The sequence below is a fragment of the Nelusetta ayraudi genome, unplaced genomic scaffold (genome assembly GCF_046127955.1).
Source record: "Nelusetta ayraudi isolate G7.1 ecotype Tasmania unplaced genomic scaffold, CSIRO-AGI_Nayr_v1 ptg000004l, whole genome shotgun sequence".
Lineage (NCBI taxonomy): Eukaryota > Metazoa > Chordata > Actinopteri > Tetraodontiformes > Monacanthidae > Nelusetta > Nelusetta ayraudi.
Window position 1 is genome coordinate 9,297,201 of NW_027466054.1, and position 26,800 is coordinate 9,324,000.

General features: G+C 46.0%; 1 protein-coding gene across 6 annotated transcripts in view; it reads right to left on the minus strand.

The window, feature by feature from the left end:
• Positions 1-26,800, minus strand: part of lrba (LPS-responsive vesicle trafficking, beach and anchor containing) — a 170,236-nt gene that overhangs the window by 35,387 nt on the left and 108,049 nt on the right. For all 6 annotated transcript variants that reach the window (XM_076033131.1, XM_076033123.1, XM_076033097.1 and 3 more), the window contains exons 40-46: positions 19,890-20,007; positions 19,632-19,734; positions 18,011-18,126; positions 17,799-17,911; positions 11,858-11,998; positions 10,524-10,643; positions 7,406-7,558 (exon numbers count right to left, since the gene is read on the minus strand). In XM_076033131.1, the coding sequence (XP_075889246.1) occupies positions 7,406-7,558; positions 10,524-10,643; positions 11,858-11,998; positions 17,799-17,911; positions 18,011-18,126; positions 19,632-19,734; positions 19,890-20,007 (864 nt within the window). The remainder of the gene's footprint in view (positions 1-7,405; positions 7,559-10,523; positions 10,644-11,857; positions 11,999-17,798; positions 17,912-18,010; positions 18,127-19,631; positions 19,735-19,889; positions 20,008-26,800) is intronic.

The window sequence follows — 26,800 nt, forward strand, 5'->3', positions numbered from 1 at the left end:
AGAAAAACAGAACCTGCCCAGATCATTCACTTCAGACCAGCAAAGGGGAATTTGACGTTTTAAAAGTAACCTGCCATAGTGGAGATATCAAACTGCACAGACCAACCAGTGGGCTTCAGTGATGTGGACAATCGCAGGATCACTGACAGAACTGAAGAGAACTGGCCAATAAAAACATCTATCGTTAAATATGAGATAAGCTGGAATTGGCTGCCGTCTCAAATTCTGTCTTTCAAAGAAAGAGAAATGTTTTTATCAGGGGGGATTGTTGCTAATCCATTGGAACATCTGTAACATCGGACCTTCATGAGCAACTACGACATGTTGAAATAATTCCTCAAAATAAGAGCAAAGTTAGCAAAAAACGCCAAAAGTCGTCACTTAACCTAAAATAGAACCGAGCATTTTCAGGCTGCTCCTCCACGTCAGGTCAAATTCTCCTTTATAGGAGCCCATGTCACTCGTTTAACATATATATATGTATGTAGGTTGAAGACTTAATTTATTTGCAGCAGGATAATAAGGTTTGGCGCTGAACCTCAGTTGAGTGTATAGTTCCAGCGAGTGTCTGAGTCACAGTTGCACTCATGCTACTCAAGGATATTTGAGCTGCAAAAGAGCATTACTGCTGAGGGCTCGCAGAATTATGTCTGACAAACAATGACATAAGAACCTGAACGTGTCGTGCAGAGAGGCTTAAATCTCGGGTTCTTAATCAGTCACAGGCATTGTTTGGCAAAAGGGGTATACATTTATTCATCCCCCCTCCCCCCGCCACCCTCATGTCAAAACTAAACACTGAAACTCCTCGATTTGGCAAAGAAAAAGATGGAACCCGTGCTAAAGAGGTCCTGGCTCCGGCTGCAAAAGTTTCATATACAAATATGGTATCAAGTCATAGGGAACATCACACACACCATCAAACACTTAAGTCTCGTTCCATCTTGTAAAGGCATTTTTGAAAAGTCCTTTTTCTCAGTCTCAGAAGAAAATGCCAACTGACACTCAGTGCAGTCTTGGGTGTAGTTGGAGAGCTGATGTACATTATCAGGACACCTGCAGAGTCCTGCTGTTCCTATTGGAATTAAGGCTGATAAGGTTGCGTGACCAAACATCACATTCAAGAGATGACATCAGGCATCAAGCGGCAAATGTTTCCTGTCCACATGGTAAGAGTCAAGAGGGCTTTTGTGAGAAGGTTTTCCATCACAGCCATAGGAAAAGCTGTTTCAAACATTCACAAAAGGTGTGGACCAGGTCTACCAGCCCCTAACAATGACTTTGATTTCACCGGTGCAGCACATGAGGAGGCTCGCATGAGTGTCGGCGGAGAGCTCAGGAGTGCTGGGCTCTCAGTGAGTTTAGCACTCCGCTTGAACTTGTGACCCATCACTCACTGCGCCGAACCCATTAGACAAGAGCAAACTCTCCCACTCGCTCTGCGAGGGCAGCTCGCCTGACGTCTCCGCCGCTGCTCTGAGTGGGCAGACGCTTTCTGAGAGGCGAAAAGAAAGGGCCAAACGTAATGCGGTGCTCAGCTCTCCCATGTGTGTGGTTTGCAGGTCTGTCAGCAGCGCTGCCAGAGCTCAGATGACGGAGAGGAACCAAACATGGGAGCTGCCGAGCAGCAAATGGCCTCTTTGGAGTTAAAAGGGTGAGAGGGTGAGTGCACCTCGTGGAGGAGATCAGGACTGGAGGTGTAGTGTGCAGTCTCAAGTCTTCCCTAAAGAAAGTGGACACACTCCATGAAGGCAAGGTTTACAAGTGCCATTTAATCAATGTGTGATCCAATGGAGAAAGTTAAAACAACATATACTGTGAACTCCCCTCTGTGCAGTAAACAGTACTGTGTTGTCATGTTCTCATAGTTAACAAGAACAAACCATTCAACTCTAAACCTTTTTGCCTCGTGCCAGTGGTGACAAGTTAATTCACCGGCTGGTAGTGCTGAACCATTTGCTATAACAGTGCAATTGCATTTGTGCTTTCCAACATTGCGATGTGCATTTGCATTCAGATCAAATAAATATCATTAAGTTGCTGCGCAGTCAAATAATGCAGTGCCAGGTAGTTTGAAATACAAGGTCTTGATTAATTAATAATATCAATATCAATTTCAATGAGAAATAAAAATAAATCAAGAAATTCTGAACATATAGAAGAACACCCAAATCTTTACTTTACAATTTAAGACATCTAATTTTAAATAATCTATATTAATTTGTTAGGGAAACATTTGTACATTATAGCTAAAAATAAAGGCATTTAAAGCTTTAGTGTATGCAAGCAAATATAACAGTTGTAGTGTCATCACTTTGGTTTTAAAGGTTTATTTTTTATTTGATTTAGGTTTGAAGTTGACATCAGTTGAGATTTCTTAGATATTTTAAGACCTATTTTATTTTTGTGGACAACTTTTTTTCTTTTTTTTTATAGTCAAGTAAAATAATTTCGTTCATGTTGATTCTGCACATATTGTGTTAAAATATTTAGTCTTTATCTTCATATCTTTAGTTAAAATAAGGAATCGCTTCGTACTGTGTGAAGGGCATTTCCCTTTCAGGTGAGGGATGAGTTCGGTTGCAGGGGCAAGGGAAAGAAGTGCTCTGGCACCCTGCTGTGTTGTGTCTTGTTGGGAGAGAAGGAAGCTGTTGGCTCTCTTTCCTCCTCGCCCACCACGGGCGGCCATAAACAGACGGAAGTCAAAGCTCGAAGCCGACACTCTTGTCACAGTGTTTATTGTAAAGAGTGACCTCAGCTTTGCAACTTTTGCACCGCACTTCTTTTCTGTTGACTCTCGGCGTACCTGGATCTAAATCATCTCCATATGCGAACACGGGTGCTTTTCCTGCCAACAGCAGCAGGTCGACGGGGACGAAGCCTGTCGACCTGCTGCTGCTGCTGCTGCTGCTGCTGCTGCTGCTGCTGTCGGAATCTGAACACTGCGTACAAACACGCTGCGTTCGCTCACACACAAACACACACCGGCAGCAGCAGTGTTTATGCACAGACACACATTTATTTAAGTTACAAATAACTTCTTGTGTGCTGTATGATGGCCACATCACAACTATCAATCAATCAATCAATCAATCAAATTTTATTTATATAGCACCTTTCATACAAGGGCTTGCAACTCAAGGTGCTTAACAGAAATTAAAATCAAATATTGGTGAAGATAAAAGAAAAATGGAGCAAATACCATCCACCCGTCCTCCCAAATCACATACAGGTTACCACCCCCCCACACGCACGCGCACATACAAACACACAAAAAGGTTTGTGTGTTTGTATAGAGGTTTAGAAAAAAAGGTTTAGAAACTACGACTGCAGTCAGTCTAACGTTGCAGCATGACCAGCTGGCAGCAGTTTGGAAAAGACAAGAGGCCACTGCTGCTGCTGCTGGGAGGGAATGGAGGTCAGTTTGTGACCCCACTGATGGCTGTCGCAAAGTTCAATGAGTGGATCTACAACAAGCACCTGCATTAGCCGTCAATTATCAACAATCTTTTTTCTATTATTCAGAATATTTTAATTGTAAATCTAATGTCTTTCAAAGATAACGTCTCGACCCAGTGAGGAAACTTTAAAGGCCCTGTGTGTAAGATTTAGCAGCCTCTAATGGTGAGACAGCACACTGCAAACAATGATAATGCTAATCCCTGTTAGCTAATGTCACACTTGATCTCACTTCTTTTAAAACCAGCCGTGATGTCTGAGTTGCTTCATAAAACCCAGAGCAGATCCACGTCCTGGGCCACTGGAGATATGTACTATGTGTTCCATGCAAATATAGATATTTATTATTGGAGAATATTCTATTCTATTCTATTTCATGCAAATGTTTTGTCTTTGCAGAAGAACATAGCCAGTCTGACAAAGAGCGCACAGGTACACAGACATACTCTAGCACGAGCGTGCACACCTGCTGTAAAAGCTACCGTGCAGCAGAGCCGAGGTGCGAGACCTGCTTGTATACAGTGGAATGTCAGAGCGCCTGGCGGGGCCCAGTGACGTTCAGTTATCTGCTGGAGGAGGGATCAAGTTCCTAACCTCTCCTCTGACCCCGCAGCAAAAACAACAAGCAGCCCCTGAACTTTCTGGCATGCCGCCTTAGAATCCCAGTTCCTGAGGTGCGATGTGCGCCTGCGTGGGTGCCCCATGACAAAGTTAGGAACTGGCCTTTACAATGGCGCACTGCAGCGCACCGGGACTTCTGGAGGCGCTGAGCCGCTCGTCTCCCGCGAGTAGTTCTCGAAGCCCAGCGTTCGTCATGCAAATCCAATTTGGAGCTTTCTGCTGTGCAATTAGGAGTTTAAACAACACAGTGTGTAGGCACGGACTCAGTTTATCTCTCGCCATATAAGACGCTGTTTTTTACCAAACACAGGTGATGGACTGTGACATTTCCAATGTCGGACAAATCTAAACCAGGCTGCAGTTTGATGCCATGTTTACATCCCCATCTGGATTTTTTTTTTTTTTTTCAATAACAAACCGTGCAGCTTCTCAGTCACAAACAACAAAAACACACTGCTGCTTTTTTTTTCCCCATGCGGCGGCACGATCCTTTACTGTGAGAGGATTTTAATGGCCTTTCCAGATTGGGCCCTAATTAGCTGTTAATCATCTAGGACTCATAACCAGAGTGGAGACAGCAGGCACATGCATGTGTGTGTGTGTGTGTGAACCTGTGTGTGCGCTCTCCCGCTCTCTCTGCGTGTGTGAGTGTTCCTCTCCCCCTTGCCGTCTATCCGTGTGTTCCTGGGCCATTAGCAGCAGACGAGCTAACGAGAGCCAAACAGCCCATTAACTCTTTCATTCTGCCTCTCCGCCGTCTCCGCCGCGCTCATTTCTCTCGGCGCCGTGGCACAGTTGCCAGCTGACACCCTCTAATGCCAGCTATCCGTCACCGGCGGAGACCTGTCCACCCACACGTCCTCGAGCTCTCCAGGTCTGCGGCCCAGTGGCTGCTCGGGTCTCTCCCGACTCTTTCAAGCACAAAATCGAGGTCTCTCGGATGGCAATATCTTCTTTTTTCAATTATTTTTGCACTTTATCGACATATATTTGGATGAGACTCTCATTTGAAATGCAAACCGTCCAGCAGGAGCAGATCAACCTGAATAAGTTTGCATCGTGATATTACCAACGGGACCTGTGCAGTTGAAGCGGAGGTAGAAATTCATGGCGTGTGTCGATGGCCCTGATATTCACAGCTGCAATATGAAAACCAAGAACCTCAGAGAGTTTCCTCGCAGCTGCACCTGCCTGCTGGCCTGATCAATACCTCAATTTGCACACGGCTAAGAGCCCAGACTGTTTTTTTTTTTTATTAGCCTCAAGGCAGCAGGAAAAAAAAGCAGGAGGTCGAGCAAGAGTTTGGATCGTTCAAATTGCCTCTGCTGCACTAAATTGGGCACAAAGGAAAAAGCTAGAAATTTAGTGAGCTGGTGGTGGAGATGGCTGCTGCACTTACACTGCCAGTGAAGAGCTGCTTTGAGCTGGAAGCTGCACAAAGCACATTAATGCAGAGATGCTGAGGAGTTGGTTTCTCCTGCATTATGGTTTTCACTGATTTTTAGTGCGTACAACGGTATCATTCAGATTATGAATATTTCAAAAGGTGGGAAATGTTCTACTTCTGCACGTAAAACAATATTTACATAGGGAGTGCGGGGTGAAAAACGAGAAACACAGCGAAGCAGGGAGGTACGAGGTCAGAGACGTGGCAGAGCATGCTGATCATCAGCAAACTCAATATTTCTAATGCAGTGAGGAATTACGTCTCTTCAATGACTGGGCCTACGTGATGTCTGGAAAATGCGGGTGATAATGAATAAAAATGCAAAGTCAAATGCGAGGCAACAGAACGTGTGATTATTGAACCGAACAGTTGACTCGGATCCCAGTGTTTCTGGCTTTGTTGGCCGATAAAAGCTGATGCAGTCGACCCTTTCTACGCCATATGACCTTGTCCTCTGACTAAACATGCCGCCGTCGCCACCACACAAGCCCCGCCCCCGACTTGGGCTCGACCAACAACTCCAGAGAGAGAGAAAGTGAGAGTGGGGAAGTGTGTGATTAATGACGGGGGGCCTGGTCATATCAGCGCGCTGGTTAGCAGAGCCCAACCGCAAGACTGCACAGGTCACAGAGCACAGCCGGCCTCATCAGCAGCCATTACTACCGTGGGCGTCTGGTTAAAGCCCGGCAGGCTGATGAAAGGGAAAGTGGCAAATGACGGGATTGACTTCAATTACTGAGTTGAATGATGAAAATATTGGGTTGGGTGTAATTTAGGCTCTTTTTAGGGACAAAAAAAGAAAGTGTTTTCCAATGATAACCAGCTAATTAAAGTGTCGTAACGAGGGAAATTGACTAATTATTAAAGAAAAGCTGAAAAGCTCCACAGACATTCGGCCCCATCAACAAAACAAAGAGAAGATTTATCTGTTGCTTTTTGACCTGCTGGATGAGTGCAGGGTAACCTGATCCAAACAGTTGGTCCGGTTCTCCAGTGTAGTGAATGCGTGTGCGTGAGTTTTGTGTGTGTGTGTGTGTGTATCAGCGAAAAAAAAATCATCCCCCCCGTAATGAAAACAAACAAAAAAAAGACAGCAAGCCTGACATCCGACATGCGTATACACAGAATACGTGTGCTTTGCAGCCAAGCAGGCAGGAAGGGGAGATCAGAAACAGGATACCACATAATTTCTGTGCACACAAACACGATCAAACACGCACACGCACACACACACAGATACGCACGCACGCTCAAACACGAGCGCGCACCAGATGTGTTTGTGGGACGAGGGAAAGCAGGAAGAGAGGGATGGAGAGGAGACGGGTGGTGGGGTGGGTTGGGGGTTGGGGGGGGGGGCATGGGGGCGGAAGGTGAGGTGATGTTGGATCACTTTGCCGACGCAGCAATGCGGCCGTGGAGGAGCGAGAGGCTCGAGTAACAGGAAGAACTGGGAGAGGATCAGGAAATAACACTGTCTCTTTGAATCAGCATTTCCAGGAAAAAAAAACGGTGGGGGCAGCAAACCTCTGGCAAGCCGCTCCGGGTTATGCAACCAGGGGGGGAACGAGAGGCAGGCAAAAAAAAACAAATGAGCGTTCGTGTTTACAAAATATGTCAGTTGTGGATAAAATAGGATTAGATTTGAAAAATCAGAACCATCATTTTATTCGTTTCGCCGAGAAATTGCAAGAGGAGCCAAGTTCACTTCACAGTTCTGGAACCTCATGAATGCTCGATGACACACACACACACACACACACACACACACACACACACACACACACACACACACACACACACACACACACACACACACACACACACACACACACACACACACCAACAACATCAAAATTGTGAATGAAGTTTGTTTCTTACCACGCGATTGATGCGCACAAACTCCTCGGGGCTCTTGGCCCAAGGTGGCAGCTCCACGTCGGAGACGACGGTGCTGTCCTCCATCACCCCCAGGTTGTAACTGTTGGCGTTGACGAACATCTCGGGAAGGTAGAAGAACTCTGGGATCAGTTCCTGCAGGGGTCCGAGAACACAGTCACGAGGTGAAACCTGCACTCTCACATTCAACCTTTTTCTTTTTATTTCACAATGCAAAAGACTGATTAAATCAAATTTATGGGAGTCTAATGCAGAAAGACGACACATGCCACTGACACCTGCCAGACAACTGATGTGAGGCTTTAAAATGTGACAAGGCTTGAATTGTAAAACTGAATATGAGCCAGAACAGAAGTAGACGCTGAAGCCATTCCTTTTTTAAAGGAAAAAAAATTGCAACTTGTGTCTATTTCACAAGTTAGACCATGATGGATACTTTATTTCTGAGTGACTGTCTGCTTCCAGCATTTGTGTTTCTGGCCTTCCCAAAAACCTTCAGAGTTCACTTGGCTGCGGTTCCCGACTATCCCAGTGTTCTCGTTTGATTTGTTTGGATTCGAGCGGCAGAAAAGGGGTTTTCTGCAACAAGTAGGCCAAATTCTTTCCTAACTATGATGATTTTATTTGACTGTCCCAAACAACACAAAGCATTTTCACAAATTGGCAGATAGTGGGGAGAAATGCAGTTATGACAAGGGAAGTAATCCCATATGTTTTGCCATTTGTCATTCTTAACAAAGCAGAACTTGCCGCAATGAGAGTAAACAAGGAGACAGAGTTTTAAGTCAAAAACATGGGGACAAATCCATACAGCCGCTCATGTTTGAACTGCCGTGTTATTGTTGTGTCTCGCTGTGATCATAAAAACACACAAGTGGACCAGGATGCCTGTCAATTCTTGGCTGGCTCTCACAAACGGTAATAAAAGTGTGAAAACCATATTGAACTTTAAACTTTTGACATGACAGCGAACAAAACCTGTTTGTGATTGACTAATTATGGCTCATCATGGCTTTCACTCTAATATTAGTCTGGAAAAATCACAAATCAACAAAGTCCATCAGTCCAATGTTTGTTGAATCTCAAATTTTTCACACTGATGCAAAAGTTAATACTACTGTGCTGGCTTTACATTTGGCGTGTGTGACTGAAAGTGCTCATATGTGCATATCATTTCTACTGGAGGCAGCCTGCATAGTGCATTAACTGCAAGTGTGTTAGCACTTTTCAGTTGTATTTTTGCCTTGCAAGCACAACAGGACAGCACTTTCACATTAGCAAAATCCTGAAATGCAAAACCATTTTTTTTTATTAAAAAAATTTTTTTTAAAAAAGAAAGAAAAGAAAAAAAGCTTGGTCATTTAAAAAAAAAAAACACAAATGCATCTCATCCATAACTTAACCTTTCTTTAGATGAGCTGCATAGCACAGCCATCGTCAGATGGGGTGAAGACGTCCAATAAAAAGTACCTCACTTCTGAAACCCCTTCACTCCACAAAACCTGACCTGAAGCTAAGAGGTCAAACCCTTAACGAGTGCAGCAGCTCACCCAGGTTCACTGGCCGCAGCCCGGCGTAAATTTGAGCTGGAGGTGGCAGGATGCACACACACACACACACACACACACACACACACACACACACACACACACACACACACACACACACACACACACACACACACACACACACACACACACACCCTGCGCAAAACCTTCGGGGCTTTGCTCCCCAACACTCGAGCCTCCTTTGCATGGCCCATAATGTGCACTGGCCCCTTTTGCTCTAGCCTGGTCAGAGGCCAGCCCCCTCTGATCCCCAATCCTGTCCTGTCATGGGTCACTGGAAGGGGCTCCTGCCTCTGGCCTTCGCTGCTGCACTTCCACTGTTGCTACTTCTAAACCCTCGGCTCTTCCCTCTCCCCCTCCGATGCCTTTGGGCTTAAGCCAGGGGGTCAGGGGATTGGAGACCAGAGGTCATGCTAGCGTCACCCAGGCTAGAGACACATTGAATCTGGGTGTTGTAACCCATTATCACCCCCTTCTTTACCAGTACGGTATGAAAACACTGGGACTTTTTGCCCTCTGGCAGGGGCAGAGGGTTCCTATCAATGGCTCCGGTGCAAACGCTAAATGGTGTTCTTAGCATACTAAATTGATACATCTCCTGGCTAATTCCTCCATTGGCGGGGCAGTGAATATGTGCGTTGGAGTGGATAAAGTCGACGGACCTTCAGTCAAAATATGCAAAAAATTCCAGGGGGACAATGAGACGGAGAGCAGATTTCCCCTTTGTTTTGATCTGAGGTTGAGCTCTCACAGTGTGATCCGCACTGACAGGTCTAGACTGGGAGAGCAAACGAGGGCTCTTGTTGGGCTTTTGCAATCAAGCGTTGGCCAGTGACGCCGTAACACAATCCATATGTTTTATCGGCAGGATTTGAAGGGGGTGGTAAACGCAATCAAGCGTCAAAAGTCCCCCCCGCCCCCCAACGCCGGCCCGGTTCTCCTCCCTCTCCAGGCCTCGCCAGTGACCCGGTACCAGGAGACCAAGCGAAACCCAGCTTTGACACAAAATGTCTGACTGTAGTCGTAAATGTTTTAGTGGAGCAGTTAAAAGTGTTGGATTGGGAGGGTGGGGGTGCGCTGGTGTTCAAGGGCCCGCCGAGCCAAAATGACCTGAGCTGTTGCAGGACAGATCCAACAGCTCAGCAGAGTTCGGGGGCCCAACGGGCGAGGATTCAGGTCCAGGTTATAGCTGGCTGAATCTGAGACAGACGGCCGAGACAGATGAGGATTATCCAAACGCTTTGATCAGAAGACCAGGAAGCTTTCATTGCTTCGGGACAATGATTGGTACTGACTGGACGTTTCTCTTTGCAAATCTTTTCGTCTTTGTCTGCAAGGACGCTGTAGCGGGGATTTATTCTCCTGTATTGCTCAGCTCTTTATCTCTTTTACCCTAAAGCATTCTTAAAAGTCAACCAACTTAGAATCAAAGAAGTGCGATTTCTGAAAAAAAAAAAAAAAAAAAAAAAGTAGAACGAGAGGGAGAAGAAGGAGAAGAAGAAGCAAAGTCATATGAGAATGAGTCAGATAACCTTCACATCAGATGTGTCTCTCTGGCAGTTCCTCCAGGCCCGGGACACTGAGGAGAAGGTGCGGTCAGCATGGTCAAACTTCCCTCCTTGGAAGTTTAGAAAAAACGTGGTGAAGGGCTCCTGTTGAGGAGGAGAAAGGTTAGAAACTTCAGCCCAGGAGTATTCCCCCTTGTAACTGGCAACACAATCCCTTATTGTCTTGTACAAACACACAATGCAAGCCTGTGTTTCAGCCTCTTGGCATAACAAACCGCTATGTCAACAGATTTAAACCAGAATCTGCTCTCTGTACAAGCCCATTAACAATCTGCACTCTCGACAGTGAAGCGGGCAAAATGAGAACGATGTCGGCGAGCTTCAATGGCCGATGCGACTGCGCAACTGATGCATTTCTAATCGCGTATAATCTTGTTAGGACAGATCAATAGCGGTCTCTCTGGCATGTCAGGTCCCAAGTGACGTGGAAAACAATATGCTGAGGCCCAAAGTTATGCTGAGGGGGAGCTAATTAAATTGAGCCTGAAATGACGTAACGCTTATTTGCTTAAAAAGCTCTAACCGCGTGACTTTCGCAACAATAGAGTGGGATTAGGTGATAGATAGAAAAAAAAAACGTATATATATAAAAAAAAAATACAAACCGCAGTGAAATTGTTTACGTTTATTGCACAGTTTTCAGTTACGCTCTGATGTGAGGTTTGATCTTTAACCGAGGCCTTTCTGGTAAAGTGGCTTTGCAGTAAGCCCACTAATGATGTGCAGGGATCAATGAGGTAACTCCACTGGGAGTCGCTGAGACAGCGAGCTACCGGGACAATAACAGGAGAAAACTGCATGTTGGAGAAACTTAGTAACCTCCCTCTCCCCCGAGTGCAGTATGGAAAGATTGATGGCATCCATTCAACAGCCGAGAGGGAGCACACCAGTGCCCTGCGTGCTCCTCACAACCCAGTCAAATTACAGCGATACCGAGCGTCCCTCAGTAATTGTCTACCTTGGCGTGGAAGGTTCATGTTTTTCATAGTGTGGTAAGTACAGCAAAAATAAACAGATGGAACAATGAAGAGGAAGAATCATGTGTTCGGCATTCAGGATATTTTTCAAACATTTCCTGCATTTCATATCGTAAATTAGTTTCTCTGGGGCCAACATCTCATCAGCGTGAAGTGATGGCAACAAGCAACACCAATGAACAGAAAAGGACTAAAATAAATCCAGAACTCGTGTATGCCTCATTTGACAAATAGTACAGGACTGAGCTCAACCATAAAATGCGGCGGTGTGTACCACAACCCAGAATGAACTACTTCATAACGGTGACCATCTGCACTTACGATGCGAAGCAGCCACATGAGGGTGAAGCCGGAGGTGGAGTAGTGGGTGCCGTAGTGGAATTTGGGCACCTGATCGTCCTCCCAGGAGTCGTGTCTGTCCGAGAAGAACGCCGCCCTCTTTGGGTTCAGAGCGCCGATAGGCTGCGGAGAGCAGGGGGGAATTGGAAAAGAAGAAGAACACAACTTTTACTATGGGATTTATTGAAATGTAAGGAGGAGAAAATGATCACAAGCACGGCGGTGATTTCGAAGCACCCCGGCGGACATGATGGGATTCAGACTCGGGGAAACGTTCTCTGCAGCATTGAGGGGGGGGAGGGAGGAGGGAGCGGCAAATGAAACTGGTAACCTTTGTGCAATCACAAATGAATATTAGATGATGTTTCCCCTCAGACGCAGATCAATCCTTTTTCCCACAGAGTGCTGTTTTTTAGAGGCTGTGATATGGAGCCCCTGCAGCCGCAGTCTGTCAGAGGAAACTAATGTGCTCCAACGAAAGATCGCCTCCTCCAAATATCAATGGCCGGGCCTTTATTAATATGTAACTAATACACTGGTCACCTGTGCTATTTGCAGCGCAGGAAAAAAAATGGTTAAGTTGCATTAATTTTCCATCGCTCTGCAGAACCAATAACCCCGAGCTGCCCGGCCATTATTTAAATACTCATTTATAGAAATCACTTTCAGGCTGGTTCAATTTTTATTAGTCTTCTACTGGCTGGGCCTCATTCCCTCAGCCCCACCTTAATCGCTCTCTCTCTCTCTCTCGCACACAAGCACACACACAAGCACACGCAAGCACGCACGCAAGCACACACACACACACGCACACGCACACACACACACACACACACACACACACACACACACACACACACACACACACACACACACACAGATCAATGGTAATGGAATGATGGCCTTTTGAGGATGAGGGGCTCGAGCAGGGAGTGGATCAATTGGATCTCCTTCATATCAAAGGGGGAGCTGTCACAGCCGGGCTCTAATATTGATCCGCGCTACTGTTTTGTGTGTGCATGTAATGGGGCCGTGTTCGTGCACATGTATCTGTGCACAACCGGGGTGATAGAAACATGGATTGTGCAGAGCCTCCTGCCCCTGGTCCAGTTTAGTGTGGGCATATATTTATATATTCTGCACTTTATTGAATAGTGCGCGTGTGTGTGTGCGTGCGCGTGCACGTTTTATGGAGCAAAATGCGCCGTGCCACCACACTGTGGCGGCTCCGCCTGTGACAGTGATACACTGTGGGCTTCCTCAGGGCCACCGGGGGGGTGGGGGGCTGGGGGGGTGGGGGTGAGTACACAGAGTGAATTATACATCAAGCCCATTGCTCTGATTTATAGCCCTAATAACGGTCGGCTCATTAAAAAAAGAAAAGGCAGAGGAGACGTATAAAACCAAGGAGGGGGAGTGGGGGGGGGGGGGGGGGCAGAAAAAAGGGGCGAGAGTGCCACAGTGACAGAGAGAGACGGGGAGAATCGCATGTGAGTGCACGTGGGGGCTGTTTGGTTTGCGCCAAGCCTGAGTGTTGTTTACTGCAGTAAATTACCGTGCACGGGGCCGGCGCTCCGAGCGGCTACGACCGATAGGCGGCGGCTGCGGCACCGAGCTGATGGAGCGCCTGCTGCCGCGCAGATTGGCCTAATATGTTGCACGAGGGTGAGGCCAGCGATGGGACGAGGACTCAGACAAACGATCCAATCTCGCAGTTTTAATTAGAGCGGAGCGGAGCGGCAGGACAAAGACGACGGCCGGAGCGCTCTGGGGTGGTTAACATCTGAGAATTAATCTCACGTTAGTCCTAATCGGTTCTTGGGTTTGCGCCGGAGGTGTGGTCAAAGAACCACGAAGGCGCCATTGGAAATAAAATGAAATAAAGAAGCGCCACTGCAGTTCAGTTCAGTTGTGATCAGATTCCTCTTTAAAAGTGACGGAGCATTATGATTATATTCAAGACCAAAAACGCCAGCTGTGAAAGGAAGGTGTTGTGAGGGCACTGCAGAAAATAAGAGTGAAAATATTGAAAATTATGCCCCATTTTTCCAGAAGCATTTTAATTTTGCTTGTAGCGCCAGAGGGGGAACAACGCCTGGTGGAAGAAGGCAAATTATGCCGAGGACTGTTGCAAAACCGTGATCCAGCTGCTGCGTCGCTGATGAAACGGCGACAGGTCGCCAGAAGTGAGGCATCAATGCCTCCTCCTGTCAACCCGCAGCATCGCTCAGATCGTGACTCTTTAATATGGAGTGTTTATGTATAATGCCCTCTTTACACGGTGAGAACGGTGCGGAGGGCCTGGGGGATAAACATATGGGGAGCGTATGGTGAAATCAATACGCTATTAGCTCATGTGGCTGCTTGTAGTCGGTTATAGCGCAAAGGTGATGGTGGGGGTAGGGGCAGCTCAATAAATCCTCACCCTCCCTGTTGCTGTGTAAATGTAGGCCACCTAATCCATGTCAGGGGAGGGCCGACGATTCTTCATACTGTTTGCTGCAGCGCCGTTAATAGTAACAACAGGAGTGACCAGGTTATCAGAGGGAACCGTGCAACTCTACCGACGAATCGGAATCGTTTCCCTGCCACAGCTATTTCTGTAGTGGGTGCTTTTGTAGGGAAATGTATGACAGTGTGCAGAAGTGCGGTGCAGAAATGCCTTCAAGGCGCCAGATCCCTTTACCGGGACCTTTTGCAAAATACAGCTGTGGAAACTGGACCGTTGTGATGTCACAAAGGGGGCTGATGTCTCGGTACCAACAGCCAGGTGCTCATTACACCCTTGTTTGTGTGGCCGCCTTTGTTTTTTTGTCCCTTTACAAACGTGGAAAATCCAAAAAAATGTTTTTCAGCAGGAAGTTCAAACTAATTTTGTAAACAAAGAGAAAAGCAGAGGACAAAATGAAGCAGTTTTATTGTAAATCTATAGCATTACATATTTAGGGTCTGAAATAGGGCTGTAGCTATCAAATATTTTAGTCGATTATTCTATCGAATATTCCATCGATTCATCGAGTACTCGGATAAAATGTGTTTGCTTAATTAAAGCTCGCTAGTTGAATTACTCGAGGAATCGTTGCAGCCCCAGTCTGAAGTACACAGGCCCAACACGAATCCCTTGAAGAATGAGCCAAAACAGCGGAGAGCTCCAGCACTTGCAGCCAGTTCTTGTGTGTTCTTATCGTGGCGACAACGTTATCTCGGGGGGTCGGCGTTTGATGTCAGCTCGAGGTTAGAGTTTATGATAAGAAAGTCCCCGGGGTCAGAGCGGCTCTGGCAGCGGCCAACATAAATTGTGTGTGGCCTCTGTTGTACCAAGGATGATGACAGTGTGTGACACACACGCACGCACGCGCGCACGCACACTCGTGGCAATTTGGCCTCTCAATGTCACTGCAGGCCTCTCGGATGACCTGCTTCTGTGCGAGACAGCCACCGAGGTGACGTGAAGAGGGAGGGGTGCGGACGGAGAGAGGGAGGGAAAAAAAAATGAAACAACGCAGAGGAAAGCGAAGCGGAGGCAGAGAGGGTGGTTCAGAAATTAGAAAGGAAACAGTGGAGGTGAGAAAACATCAGGGTGCAAAGCGAAGGAAGAGAGAAAGCGAGAGAAGAAGAGGTGGTGGTGGTGGTGGGGTTGAAGGCGGAAGGCTCGTGCCCTTTTTCCAGACACGGCGGTCTGCCACGGTCCAGCGGTTACAAACTGATATCACACGCGAGTCAACAACATGAATAAAACAGATGTAATAAAAGATTGGCTCCCTCCCTCCCTCCCTCCATCACTACCTCCCTCCCTCCACTCTCCTCCGATCCAGAGGGCGGAAGAGACGGCAACCGATGCAACAACGAATCTCTCTCTTACACCCTCCTCCCTCTTTCTTTCTTTCTTTCTTTCGCTCTGAAATTGTCTCTCTGATTCTCCTCCTTTCAGCCGTCTCCCCGGGGCTGTGAGGCTTGACTGAGCACAGCGACTGAACTGTCCAAACTCAAAGGCGGTGCAGGAGGAGAGGAGGCGGAGGAGGCAGACACAAGATAATAAACTGAGGGGCGACGCACGCATTTGTGGGGCTGTGTGTGTGTGTGTGTGTGTGTGTGTGTGCGTGACTGTGTGTGTGTGCATGCACACAACAAGAACAAGTGACACTTTGCAGCCTACTGGGCAACATGAAGCCGGATAAACAAAGAAATGATGCAGCTCCACACGGCTGCTGCAGTGGGAGCCCAGGGCGACAGACACAGAGGAGGAGCTCGGTGATAAGGTGTTGACTGCCGGAGTGTTTCTGTTGCTATGACGAGGTGGCATGAAGCAGCGTAAGTGGAAATGGACAGTTCTGGCTTCGGGAGGGGACATGCTGGGCTCTGCATCGCGCTGGATCCGGACATCTAGAAATATCAACGCCTTTAAGTGGCGTGTTGAGTTGGAAAAAAGAAGAGTCATGGTTTCTACCATCACTAGAATCTGTTGTGACCTTTTGGAAGAAAATAAGCTGTTTTCAGAAGACCTCGTTGCTGGTTTAAAAACATCTGAGGTGAACTCTTCAGCATTTTCCTGCTGGAAGATAATTGATGATGGCTTTACAAGACACAAAACAGGAGCCAATACTGGATTTGGGGAGAGAAAAAGGGAATGCACCATATGTGACTAATTAAAAAAATTATACATTTGAGCATAACTGGATACACACTGATGAATGAAAGTGATTCCAGAATGAATAAATATTGACGATACCCAACAGTATAATAATGCAATAATGCCATTTATAAATCTTTAACCAACTGGCTGTTATGGCTATTATACTTTTTGTTTTGGTTTTTATTTTTAAATTTTACACCTCTAAACTCTGCTTGCGATGTGTCTTAATGAGCCTAATGAGGCTCACAAGCTGAGAGCCGGCAGCTTCATAATAAAGCCTTTCTCATCCTTCCCACAAAAAAAATATATACATTTGTTGCAATTGCGCCAGAAAGCAACTTCACAGTAGCACAATGTCATTCACCTATAGCTGGAAAATGTTCCATTCTGTGCACACGCCCAGTCCAAACACGCAATGCTCACAGGACATGAACAAATGTGTCCCGGCATAACTGCGAAATGCACGCGCTCTGCTGTGACCTCTGTCCATTAACGCATGCCTTTTTGTTCCCGCCGATGATTCATTCAGTCGTTTGCCTTCCAGCAGCCTGACAGTTGCTCAATCATCTCACTCCAGAAGTAATCCACTGTCCTCCCACCGCTGGACAACATAAGGAACAACTGATGTTCACGGCAAAGATGGGAGCCGGCGGTCTGAGGATTAAGCCCCCTCACCACTCGCCGCCCCACCCCCCTCCCCCACGTGTGTGTGTGTGTATGTGTGGAAAGAATTGGGAGTGCTTGCGAGAAAATAACTGCACGTCCACTTACAACATGGGGGAGCGGCGTTAGCTTTGAGTGTGTGTGTGTATTTATGTGCCAGGGAGCATCTTCGGGCGGGTTTCCTCGCTGCGCTTGACGCCTGGAGCTGCAGGGGAGTATTACTTCACTTCCTGGAGTGTTGCGGAAGGTCAAATTTGAAAGAATTATGGACAAAAATTGAGCAGCCAAAAAGTGGGAGCTGCTGAGTTACAGTGAAAGTTTTACCCAACAAATCAACAACTAATCATGCAGATTGTGCTTCACCCTTATTGCATTTAGAGGAAGCAGGTTCCCATTTTGAGAGTTAGCACTGAACTATTTACCACCGTTTAGCCGACAGCACCGTATGCGGTATGTAATATACAGTGAGTGACTAAAGGAGCAGGTCAAGACACTGCGGAGGCCAGCAGTATCTCCCGGCATGATTTATTCACACTGTAACAAAATGGACTTTAACCAGCTCAGCACTGTCCAAAACACACATATAAGGCAGCAAGAAACAGAGGAGGAGGAGTGCCAGGGTCTTACTTTGGACAGATCTCTGAAGTTGCTGGGCAGAGTGAGGTCCAGTTCCTCTGACTCATAGTTGGTGATGACCCAAGGGAAGACCGGGTACTGGTTCAGGTCATTGAAGGTCCGACCTGGCGGAGGGAGATAAATTAAATAAGTGTAATAAGGCCAAAGTTGGAACGACTGCCGTGTTGGTGCACTCGCTCGTGTCAAGTGGGCGGCGGCCTCACCAGAGATGGTGTTGAGGAAGATGAGGTACTCGAAGTTGGATATCTCCCGTCGCTGCCAGCGCTGAGTCATGTTGGATGCTTTGAACAGCTGCTTCGGTGTGCCGAGAGAGATGCGTCTGCGTGGAGGACAGCAAAACAAACAGGCATCGAAACACTGGGAGCCAGTCAAGTGATAACAAAGAGGAGCAGCTTCATCAGCGCCCAGGGCCTCCAAGCGTTATTAGATGATGTGATGGAAATGTCATTGAAATGAAAAATCTGTTGAACTTTAAGTCTCGCTAATTAAGAAGATAAATGCACAAAGAATCGATTTCAGTACGTATGCATGTGTGCATGCGCGCACGGAACGAGGCTCAGGGAGTGATGTATGCTGGATAAAAACGCAAACAAATGACCTCCAATCCAATTAAAACAAAGGAAAATGATGGAATGAATCATTGTCAGAGTGTGAGATGACGGTCATTAGGACCCTCAAAGTGAAAACACAACTATACAAAAATACTAGTCGCCCAAAACAAGGGCGGTTTGAAAAATTTAATGTCAAGCTGGCTGAATGAGCTGGAGTGTGCATGTGGGCTTTGCTGCCCAGTGCAGCTGCTCTCAGGTCAGAGAGGGTAAGGTGCCCCAGGTCTGCACACTGGCCTGATTAATGATCAAGGCTAACACATGCATTCTTTCAGCCTTAGCAGCCCTTAGTAGCCTTACAAGAGTCTTACAAGAGTCTAACAAGAACACAATGAGCAGGACAAAATGTGTCTCATCTCATCATGCCAAAGGGAGGAATACCAAAAAGTGAACTCCTCTGATTATTATTCCGACTAATTGGTGGTCTGCTATATTTTAAATGCAACATGATGCAAATGTTCCAAATAATGTCTCCAAAACAAACAAATTGATCTCCAAGGTTTAGTAAAAAAGTTAGCAGATCATTCCACCTGCTGAGACCACCTCGGGGCCGACTTGACCCCTTTCAGAACGTGTGGAAGATCCAACACACCTCAGTTTTAGCAGGAAGGTAAAACCAAAAGTTTTTGCAGGAGGCTATAAACAGAGGGCTAAATAATCCCAGCCACACTCAGTCCGTTGTGTGAAAAAGTGAAGCTTGCCAATACTGGGTTAGCAGTGCACCAATGACTTCATAATTACACCTCTTGTACAGCTGTGCACTGAGTATTACCCCATCAGACTGAGGCTGTTTTCAGGAATAAAGTCTTCAAATCATGTGTGAGCCAACACACATCAAGACTTTCTTCTCACTGTTCATTTTTCACCATTCCCAAACAGGGCCAACACGTGCGCACGGGGACGTCGGGGCTTGGCTTCAGGACGTGATGTGGAGGGTCAGCGGCGGTCACCCGGCAGCCTCCACAAGCCACTATTTGTTTCACGCTGACGGAAATAAATAAATAAATGACCGGCGCCCCATGTTTGTGTGAAGGCAATTAGGGCGGGGGGGAGGGAGGCAGCCGGAGGGGTGGAAAACAAATCGGTGGGCTGGTGCTCGAGGTGTGGCGCAGTCCGGCCGTGCGTGCCAAAGGAAAATGGCTGGACAGGAGCCCCGAGACTGCGGCAGGAACAAACAAAGCTGCAGTTTGTCGCTGCGTCTCGCCGAGAGTCTCACCTGGTCTGAGGGAGGCCGAAATTCGTGCCCACCCCGACGCGGGGGAGGCTGTGGACCACCTTCTTGACGGTGGCCGCGTCTGGGAGGTTGAACATGAACGCCACTGCGGGGAGACACAGAAGAAGGTGAGGAGGGGGTTAATAGATCAACACTTCCCCCTTCTCATTTTCAATCCCGTCTTTTTATGTTTCATTTTCTTTTTCTACCATTTTTCTTTTGCTGTTTGAAAAAAAATACATATAATGGGCTCCTTCTTACTTCTGTTGGCCATGAAGATTTCCACTGCAGTGTTCTGCAGCAGGTACCGTCTGGAATAGATGGCTCGGATCTCTGTGAACAGCCATTTCCCGTGCAGTCCTTCCGTGTAGGCGAGGATCTGGAAGACGGGAACAAGAATGTGGTTAATTTATGGGTGGGAAAACGGACAGAAAACAGAGGAAGGAGGCGTGGGGAGGATGGAGGGGATGAGGGGAGAGAATGGGAGAGCAGAAGAGAGGAAAGAAGAGGAGGCAGAGGGGCTCGGTAGAATCATTTTTCACTGGGCGAGGCCGCGACAGCCTGAGCAGCAGGATTAATGTCTTATATTGATCAGCCTCGATGAAAAAGAGATTCTTTTACTTCGGGGGGGAAATCGGTCCTACTACCACTACAAAGGGCGATGAGAAACGTTAAGTTCACCAAAAAATGATCCATATTACAGCGCGCAGGTCAACAGAATGACTTAGAAAGTGAAACAAGCATAAAATAAGTTGATATATTGGCCGGAGTTGCAGGAGTATCCCTGGTGCACATCAGTAGAGGAGCCCTTTTCTAACTTTTCTTGAAAAAGTCCACTGTCCAAAGAGGTAAGCAAAAGAGTTAAAGGAAGAAAAATGCTATATTTTAATGAGGTCCAGATTTGAGAAATGCTTTGATGGGCTGAGTTTAATCCGTTGCCATGAAGATTGTGGTAGTTCTCAAAATAACTAGATCTGACTGCGCTCGAGCACACTGGTCTGGTTCCTGTTCCACTAATTCTTCGGCTGCATTAACACCCAGTGTGACATGGCAACGAACATGCAGCGCCAGCCGTGCAAGTTTAAAAAGAGGCCGACCACACTCTTGTCACGGCAGTCGCCGAAGCAACGGGAGACGATGTGGACGAATTTGAGCCGGATTCAACTTCTGCAACTGCAAATCGTGATCCGTCTCTGTGTGATCTTCACTTCCAGACAAGACTGACAGATCAATCTGTTGCAACAACTGCTGGCCTCCTTCTATCGACGACCCAGTGAAAGAGTCTTGACCTATAGAAAGTCAGGTTCTATAATCTATATGCAATAATTAAGGTTCACCATGCATTCTATCCATTATTTAGGCAGTGTGTTTAGATCTACAAATGCAGGATGAAAGACATGCACGTTTAACATGAGCAAAGTTCAATACAGGTCATTTTTCATGTTTGTGGATCACTGTGTCTGGGCTAGCCAAGAGGCCTAGCTGTACATGCTGCACACGGACTGGGAGAGGAATCTCGAACCTCAGTCGCTCTAATATACCATTCAGACTTGTTACTAATCTTCAAAGCAGTGCTTTGTTATCAAGGCCTTTGTTTAACCTTCGCTTCTCCCATCTCTTAAAAAAGGCCAAGGAAGGCTAAAAAAAATAAATAAAACAATGCGTTTAATACGCCACATATTAATCAAAAATATTCAAATGTTGGCTCGCCAGCTAGTGCTTGTGTATCTTTGAAGGGGGCTCATTAGGGCAGAGGGCAGCAGAGGCAACCAGCTGAGGCCCCCCGTCAGCAGCCAGCTGAGGACAGCCTCTCCCTCGCCAGCTCTACCAGGGAGGAAGACCTGCTGCCTGCCTCACGGACTCACTTCAAAGTCTCTGGAGTTCAATTAAATTTGGATTATCTGGCTTGGAAGATGCGTCAGACAGCGTCCATATCTTCCAAAACAGGCGCTGGAGACGAGGGTACCAGCCGCGGCTAGCATGTGGCGGCTAGTCGGCCACGAGCGGCAGCACCCAGAGGAATAAACGACACCAACAGTCGTCATTAGGGAGGGAAAGGTACAGCTCAAACAGCACTGATGTATTTTCTGTAAATATTTGTTTTTTTCATTTTTTAATCCCACCATGAGTGTGAAAAGGGAACCCAATTTTCTTCACCTTTTTAGGTGCTAAACTGTCACCTAGCAGGCTTGAAGACAAGCAGGAAACAACTTCACACTTTACTTGTGAGTCACAGTCATACAAAGTCATTCCAAGATTACGGCATGTTTGAAAAAAAACAAAAAAAACACCCCAAAACAATAAATACTTCACAAAAACAGCTTCTGATTTGTGGTGAGATCCACGCTTTGCACCTGAACGCTGACAGACTGTTTTGGGGAGTAACCTTTGACCTCAGAACAGGACTGGTTGACACGTTTCATCCTCCTGGGTGCTCTCGCAGACGGGTGTCAACGAGATGCTGCGGCGTGATGTGATAAAGTTGCCGTATCTGATTCCACAGATGGACGTGACAGTAACGGAAGCGGCCAGATATCATTTTCCCGCGGACGGATGACACACCTGAAAGATGCTGCAAATAGCATTCCGTGTTCCGCAGTCCATCAGCCTTATCTGCAGCTGCCTTTTCCATTGCAGATGAAAAAAATGAACAGAGCGGGTGACAAACTATCGACTCTGTAATGCTCCAGCCTGTTCTAAACACCTCTGGACAAATTATAATGGTGTGGAGTTATTGTCCGAGCTGGAATTATGTCTGCCACGCCGTCGTCCATGATAAATAATAATGGCGGGAGGGAATCAGTCAAACTAAGAGAGACGATGCTGCTCCAGGCCAGAGGAGGAATTTTTTAAAAACCCAATTTACAAGACTGAGACATGTCTCTTACATTTAGAAGGAAGCTACAAAATAAAAAAGGGTTGGTTGTTGCCAGAAAAACAAATAAAATAGCTGAATATCTTCTGTTAAATATTTTATACATAAACGTGATTAGTTTGGTCTGATGAAAAGCTTAACTTTATTCACAGTTTAAAGCGAGCAAAGACGAAGAGTGGTGTAAGGAAAAAAAAAAAATGATGGCGCAGGAAACAACGGGCACCATAAAAATAGATTAAAAATCAGAGAAAAAATGTTCTCTTGCAGAAGCCAGAAGGAAATATCAAGAAAAAAAATATTATTGCCTCGTAGGAGAAGAAAAATGTTCGGGTGCATCCGGAGATCTGTTTCCAAGCACACTGCAGGAGGACGCAGCCAAAGAGGGAAAAAAACACACAAAAAACAAAGGAAGCTGAGGATTGCAACGCTCTTCATCCTCCTCCTCCTCCTCCACCCCCGCCTCTTACCCTCCCTCCTCATCCCCCCTTCAACCTGTTTGTGCGCCGAGCCAGTGCTCATTTCTGAAGCACCGTCGTTTGTCTTTGTCAGACGCCCAAAAGAGAGCGGAATGAAGAGGGACACATGAGAGAGGGACCAGGCGACTGTAGCCAAGCCGAGAAGCGCGCGCACGCGCACACACACACACACACACACACACACACACACACACACACACACACACACACACACACACACACACACACACACACACACACACACACACACACGACTGTCACCGCTGTATCTTGCAGACAGTCCTTGCCAGTGAACCCTCTCCATCACCCCTTTTCTTTGCAGCGCCAGCTTCTCTCTCCCCGCCACGGCCACTTCAGGAACACGGGTAAAGTCAGGCAGAGGAACACGGTGACAAAGAAATTTAATTGAAACTGCATTGAACTGGCGGAGAGTTAAAGGAGCGACTATCAGCAGGGCTGCGCTGTTCAAGATAGATGAGGCTTTCAGCTGCCTTCGCCACCGCCAGACTGTGTGTGTGTGTGTGTGTGTGTGTGTGTGTGTGTGTGTGTGTGTGTGTGTGTGTGTTATTGGGGCTGATAAGACCCTTGAGTTGAAGAGGACCAAGGCCACTGCCATTTCTAATCAAGAAAATCCTCATTTCTCATGGAAGCTGAAATAAAAGAAAGCACTAACGGCGATCTCTCGTCGGAACAGGACTGAGGACGCACAACTCTGACGAGCGCCGGCGCGCACATTCGCCCGGCGGAGAGCCGTAATGTGCCGCGCATCATTGGAAAATGCCGTGATTGAAGTTCAATTTGTTGCCTGTTATTAAGTATTTCCGCATGGCTGCCTCAGTTAAAGGATAATGGATGAGGGATTTATTATTACCTTTTGGTCAAATGAAGTGGTGTGGGAGATAAGGTGATGAAATTAATGAGCGGGCGGAAGAGAGGTGATTCATCAACATCAAAGCCGAGACGAGGGACAAGCGGCATTGGGAGAACTCGATAGGATTTCATTTAGAAAAAAAAAAAAGAGAAAAAAAAAAGCCTGTGAACTTATCAGCCTATAGAATTATGGATTGCTTTACGTTTGCCGAGAGCTGTCTCCATCGCAGCCGTCAACACCGGCTTTAATTCAGTTGCTTTCACATTTTAAATTACTTTCACACGCTACTGCCAACTTGGGTTGTGCAAATTTTATTTGTTTTATTTTTACTTTGTGACCTTGAGTGCTGTGTTATGCACCTTGAAATACCAGATGCATTATTATTCATATTGATTACTATTAGTATTGTATTACTCACTTGACTGCTTACAGAATTTAAGCTATGGATCCTGGCCACAGCTTCGGGGTTTCTGCTGCAGCAGCAAATGGGAAAGGAGGCAAACGCAAACACAAGTTGACGTTGAGAGGCTCTTTGACACGTCGTCTGGTGCACCCACACAAAACACTTGGACTCTTAATAATTCTGCTCTCACGTATTCATAGTACACCACCACCCCCCACACACACACACACCTCCCTCAGCCATCCTTGGTTCCACACTGGTAAACAGGGCCATGTCACCCCCCATCAGCAAATGAGTTCATCGGACTAACGAGCAAGCAAAGGCCCCCCGACACGCTAACAAGGATCTGTTGGCAGCGGTGCCCCTGGACCAATCAGGAGCCTCATCACCACTGACACAAAGCCTCCACCAGCCCTCTGGAGCCAATTAAGACATATTTTGTTTTTGAGATTGAGTGATAGCCATAGAAAAATGCAGGCGGAGGGATGGAAAAGCGGACCAGCGCACTGTACTGGAAGCGGAGCGATGCAGTGATATTGTTTTTCGCCAAAGAGACGTTTCGGACACAAGCTGCTCCAGGTGGAAAGGGCGCAGCTGCTGAGGAACTGTTTGGAGTCTGTGCTGGCGTCATCTGAGAAGAAGCAAAGGGCCCCCCCTAATCAAGGGGACCTGGAGTCATATGACCTAAGAACACAGCAACCACATGACTCTACTTTCACTCTCCAGCAGTTTCGCCGTAGCCTCTGTGCAGCAGCAAAAATATGACCTCACGACTGGCAACCGCCGAGCTCAGTAGAAATAATTTCATTTGAAAGGCCTTAAAGCAAACACTGCTATATTTATAGAGAGGCTAGTGTGATTTAAATGTGAAAAATATATTTTATGCTGATGGAAATATATAAAGTTGTTATTGTTCCAATCATTTGCATGTATAAACTCTCAGAATAAGCATATTGAACAGTTTGGGTTTGTTTTTGTTAAATGTTCAATATCATCCCCAGATCCTTATTGATGCTCCATCCCGGAGGAGCATCATACACTTACTCATCCTGAAACACTATAGCTCTCTAGCATATTTAGCCCTCTGATTATAGCCTCAAGCAAAATAACACTTCCTACTAAATCTGATTTTGTTGGACCGTCTGCATGTTTGAAACAAGCCAAAGACGACAACATGAGGTTAGCTACGAGTGAAAAAACCTGGCAGGGGGTTTGACAGTAACCTGGGAACGGTATTAGTGCTCTTTATGACATCACAAAAGGCTGATTTCCAAAAATGAGTTTTAAGATACACTTTTTATAGTGCGCCTGATAGCACCTTTAACATTGTGTTGTAAATTACAGGTACAAATATATTTATAAGAAAAAAAAACACTTCTGAACAACTGATATGGCCAACAACTTTTGTTCCTATTAAGTTCCTTGAAGTTATTTTGTCATACGTGTTTAAATATAAAAGCTCAAGAAAGCCCTGTTTTTGTACAGCTTGAACAGTCTCTATTGTATTTCTCCGTGCTTCCTTGATCTAAAAAAATATCTGAAGAGTTTGTATGGAAAAGACAAAAAGAGAGACAAAGACAGTAAAAAAAATAAGTCATGAAAAGTAACTTAGAACATTTCAACACCAGTTAGTCCCCAGTTGTTGTACCCTTGTGTAACCTATTCAGCATGTAATCACTGGTCAAAAGAAAATAGTCCATGTGCCTTTAGGGAAGTAAAACAAACTACAAGGTTCAAAAAATAAACACAACTAAGGAGCTGCGACGGAGTGTGAGAGAATTAAAACAAAATAAACAGCCCCAGCGTGCAGCAAGTGTGAGGTTATGAAGCCAAAGGCTTAAAGCCCTCTGTTCCAAACGCGGCCCAGTAAGTTTGCCCTCTTTGAATAAAGTCCCTTTTGAAAGGATCTCTGGGGCCACTTAGACTGAATTTAGCCTAATAAGGATTGAACCCATTCTGGGCCCTTTCATTCGCGTTAGCAAACAGGTTAGCCTTTTCTCCTTTTCCTTTTCAAGGCTGCTTAGCCTTTTTGAAGTGAGAACAAAAAAAATGCCCTGTGTAGATTTAAGGAAATGCTGCAGTGATCTTGAGGTTAATTGGTAAAGATGTGAAGACTTGGGGGCAATATAACATTCAGCCTTTGGGCATAATGTGACAGAATGAAAAGTTTGGAAGGATGCTGATGCATAATAAGACATTTTTTCGTGTAAAACTTAAAAGCATATTTCTGTTGCCTTGAAGAAGATTTATTATCATTTAATTACAGAGAGATAAGATAATATTTATAAAATAGGTTTTATAATGTTTTTTATAACTTTTTTTTAAATTTACAATAGTATTAAAAAAAACATGCTACGCTTTGGTAAAATTATTTTTAATTAATGCATACAACATAGAAAGACACATCTAAGATCATAACATAATGCAAGACACAAGATTATTTTATAGTTTAAAAGCTATTTTAAAGTTGATTTGTGACTTTTGGCTAAAACTTGAACATGGCCAAAAAAAGAGAGAAAAAAGGTGTTGCTATTCACCAAAATGAAG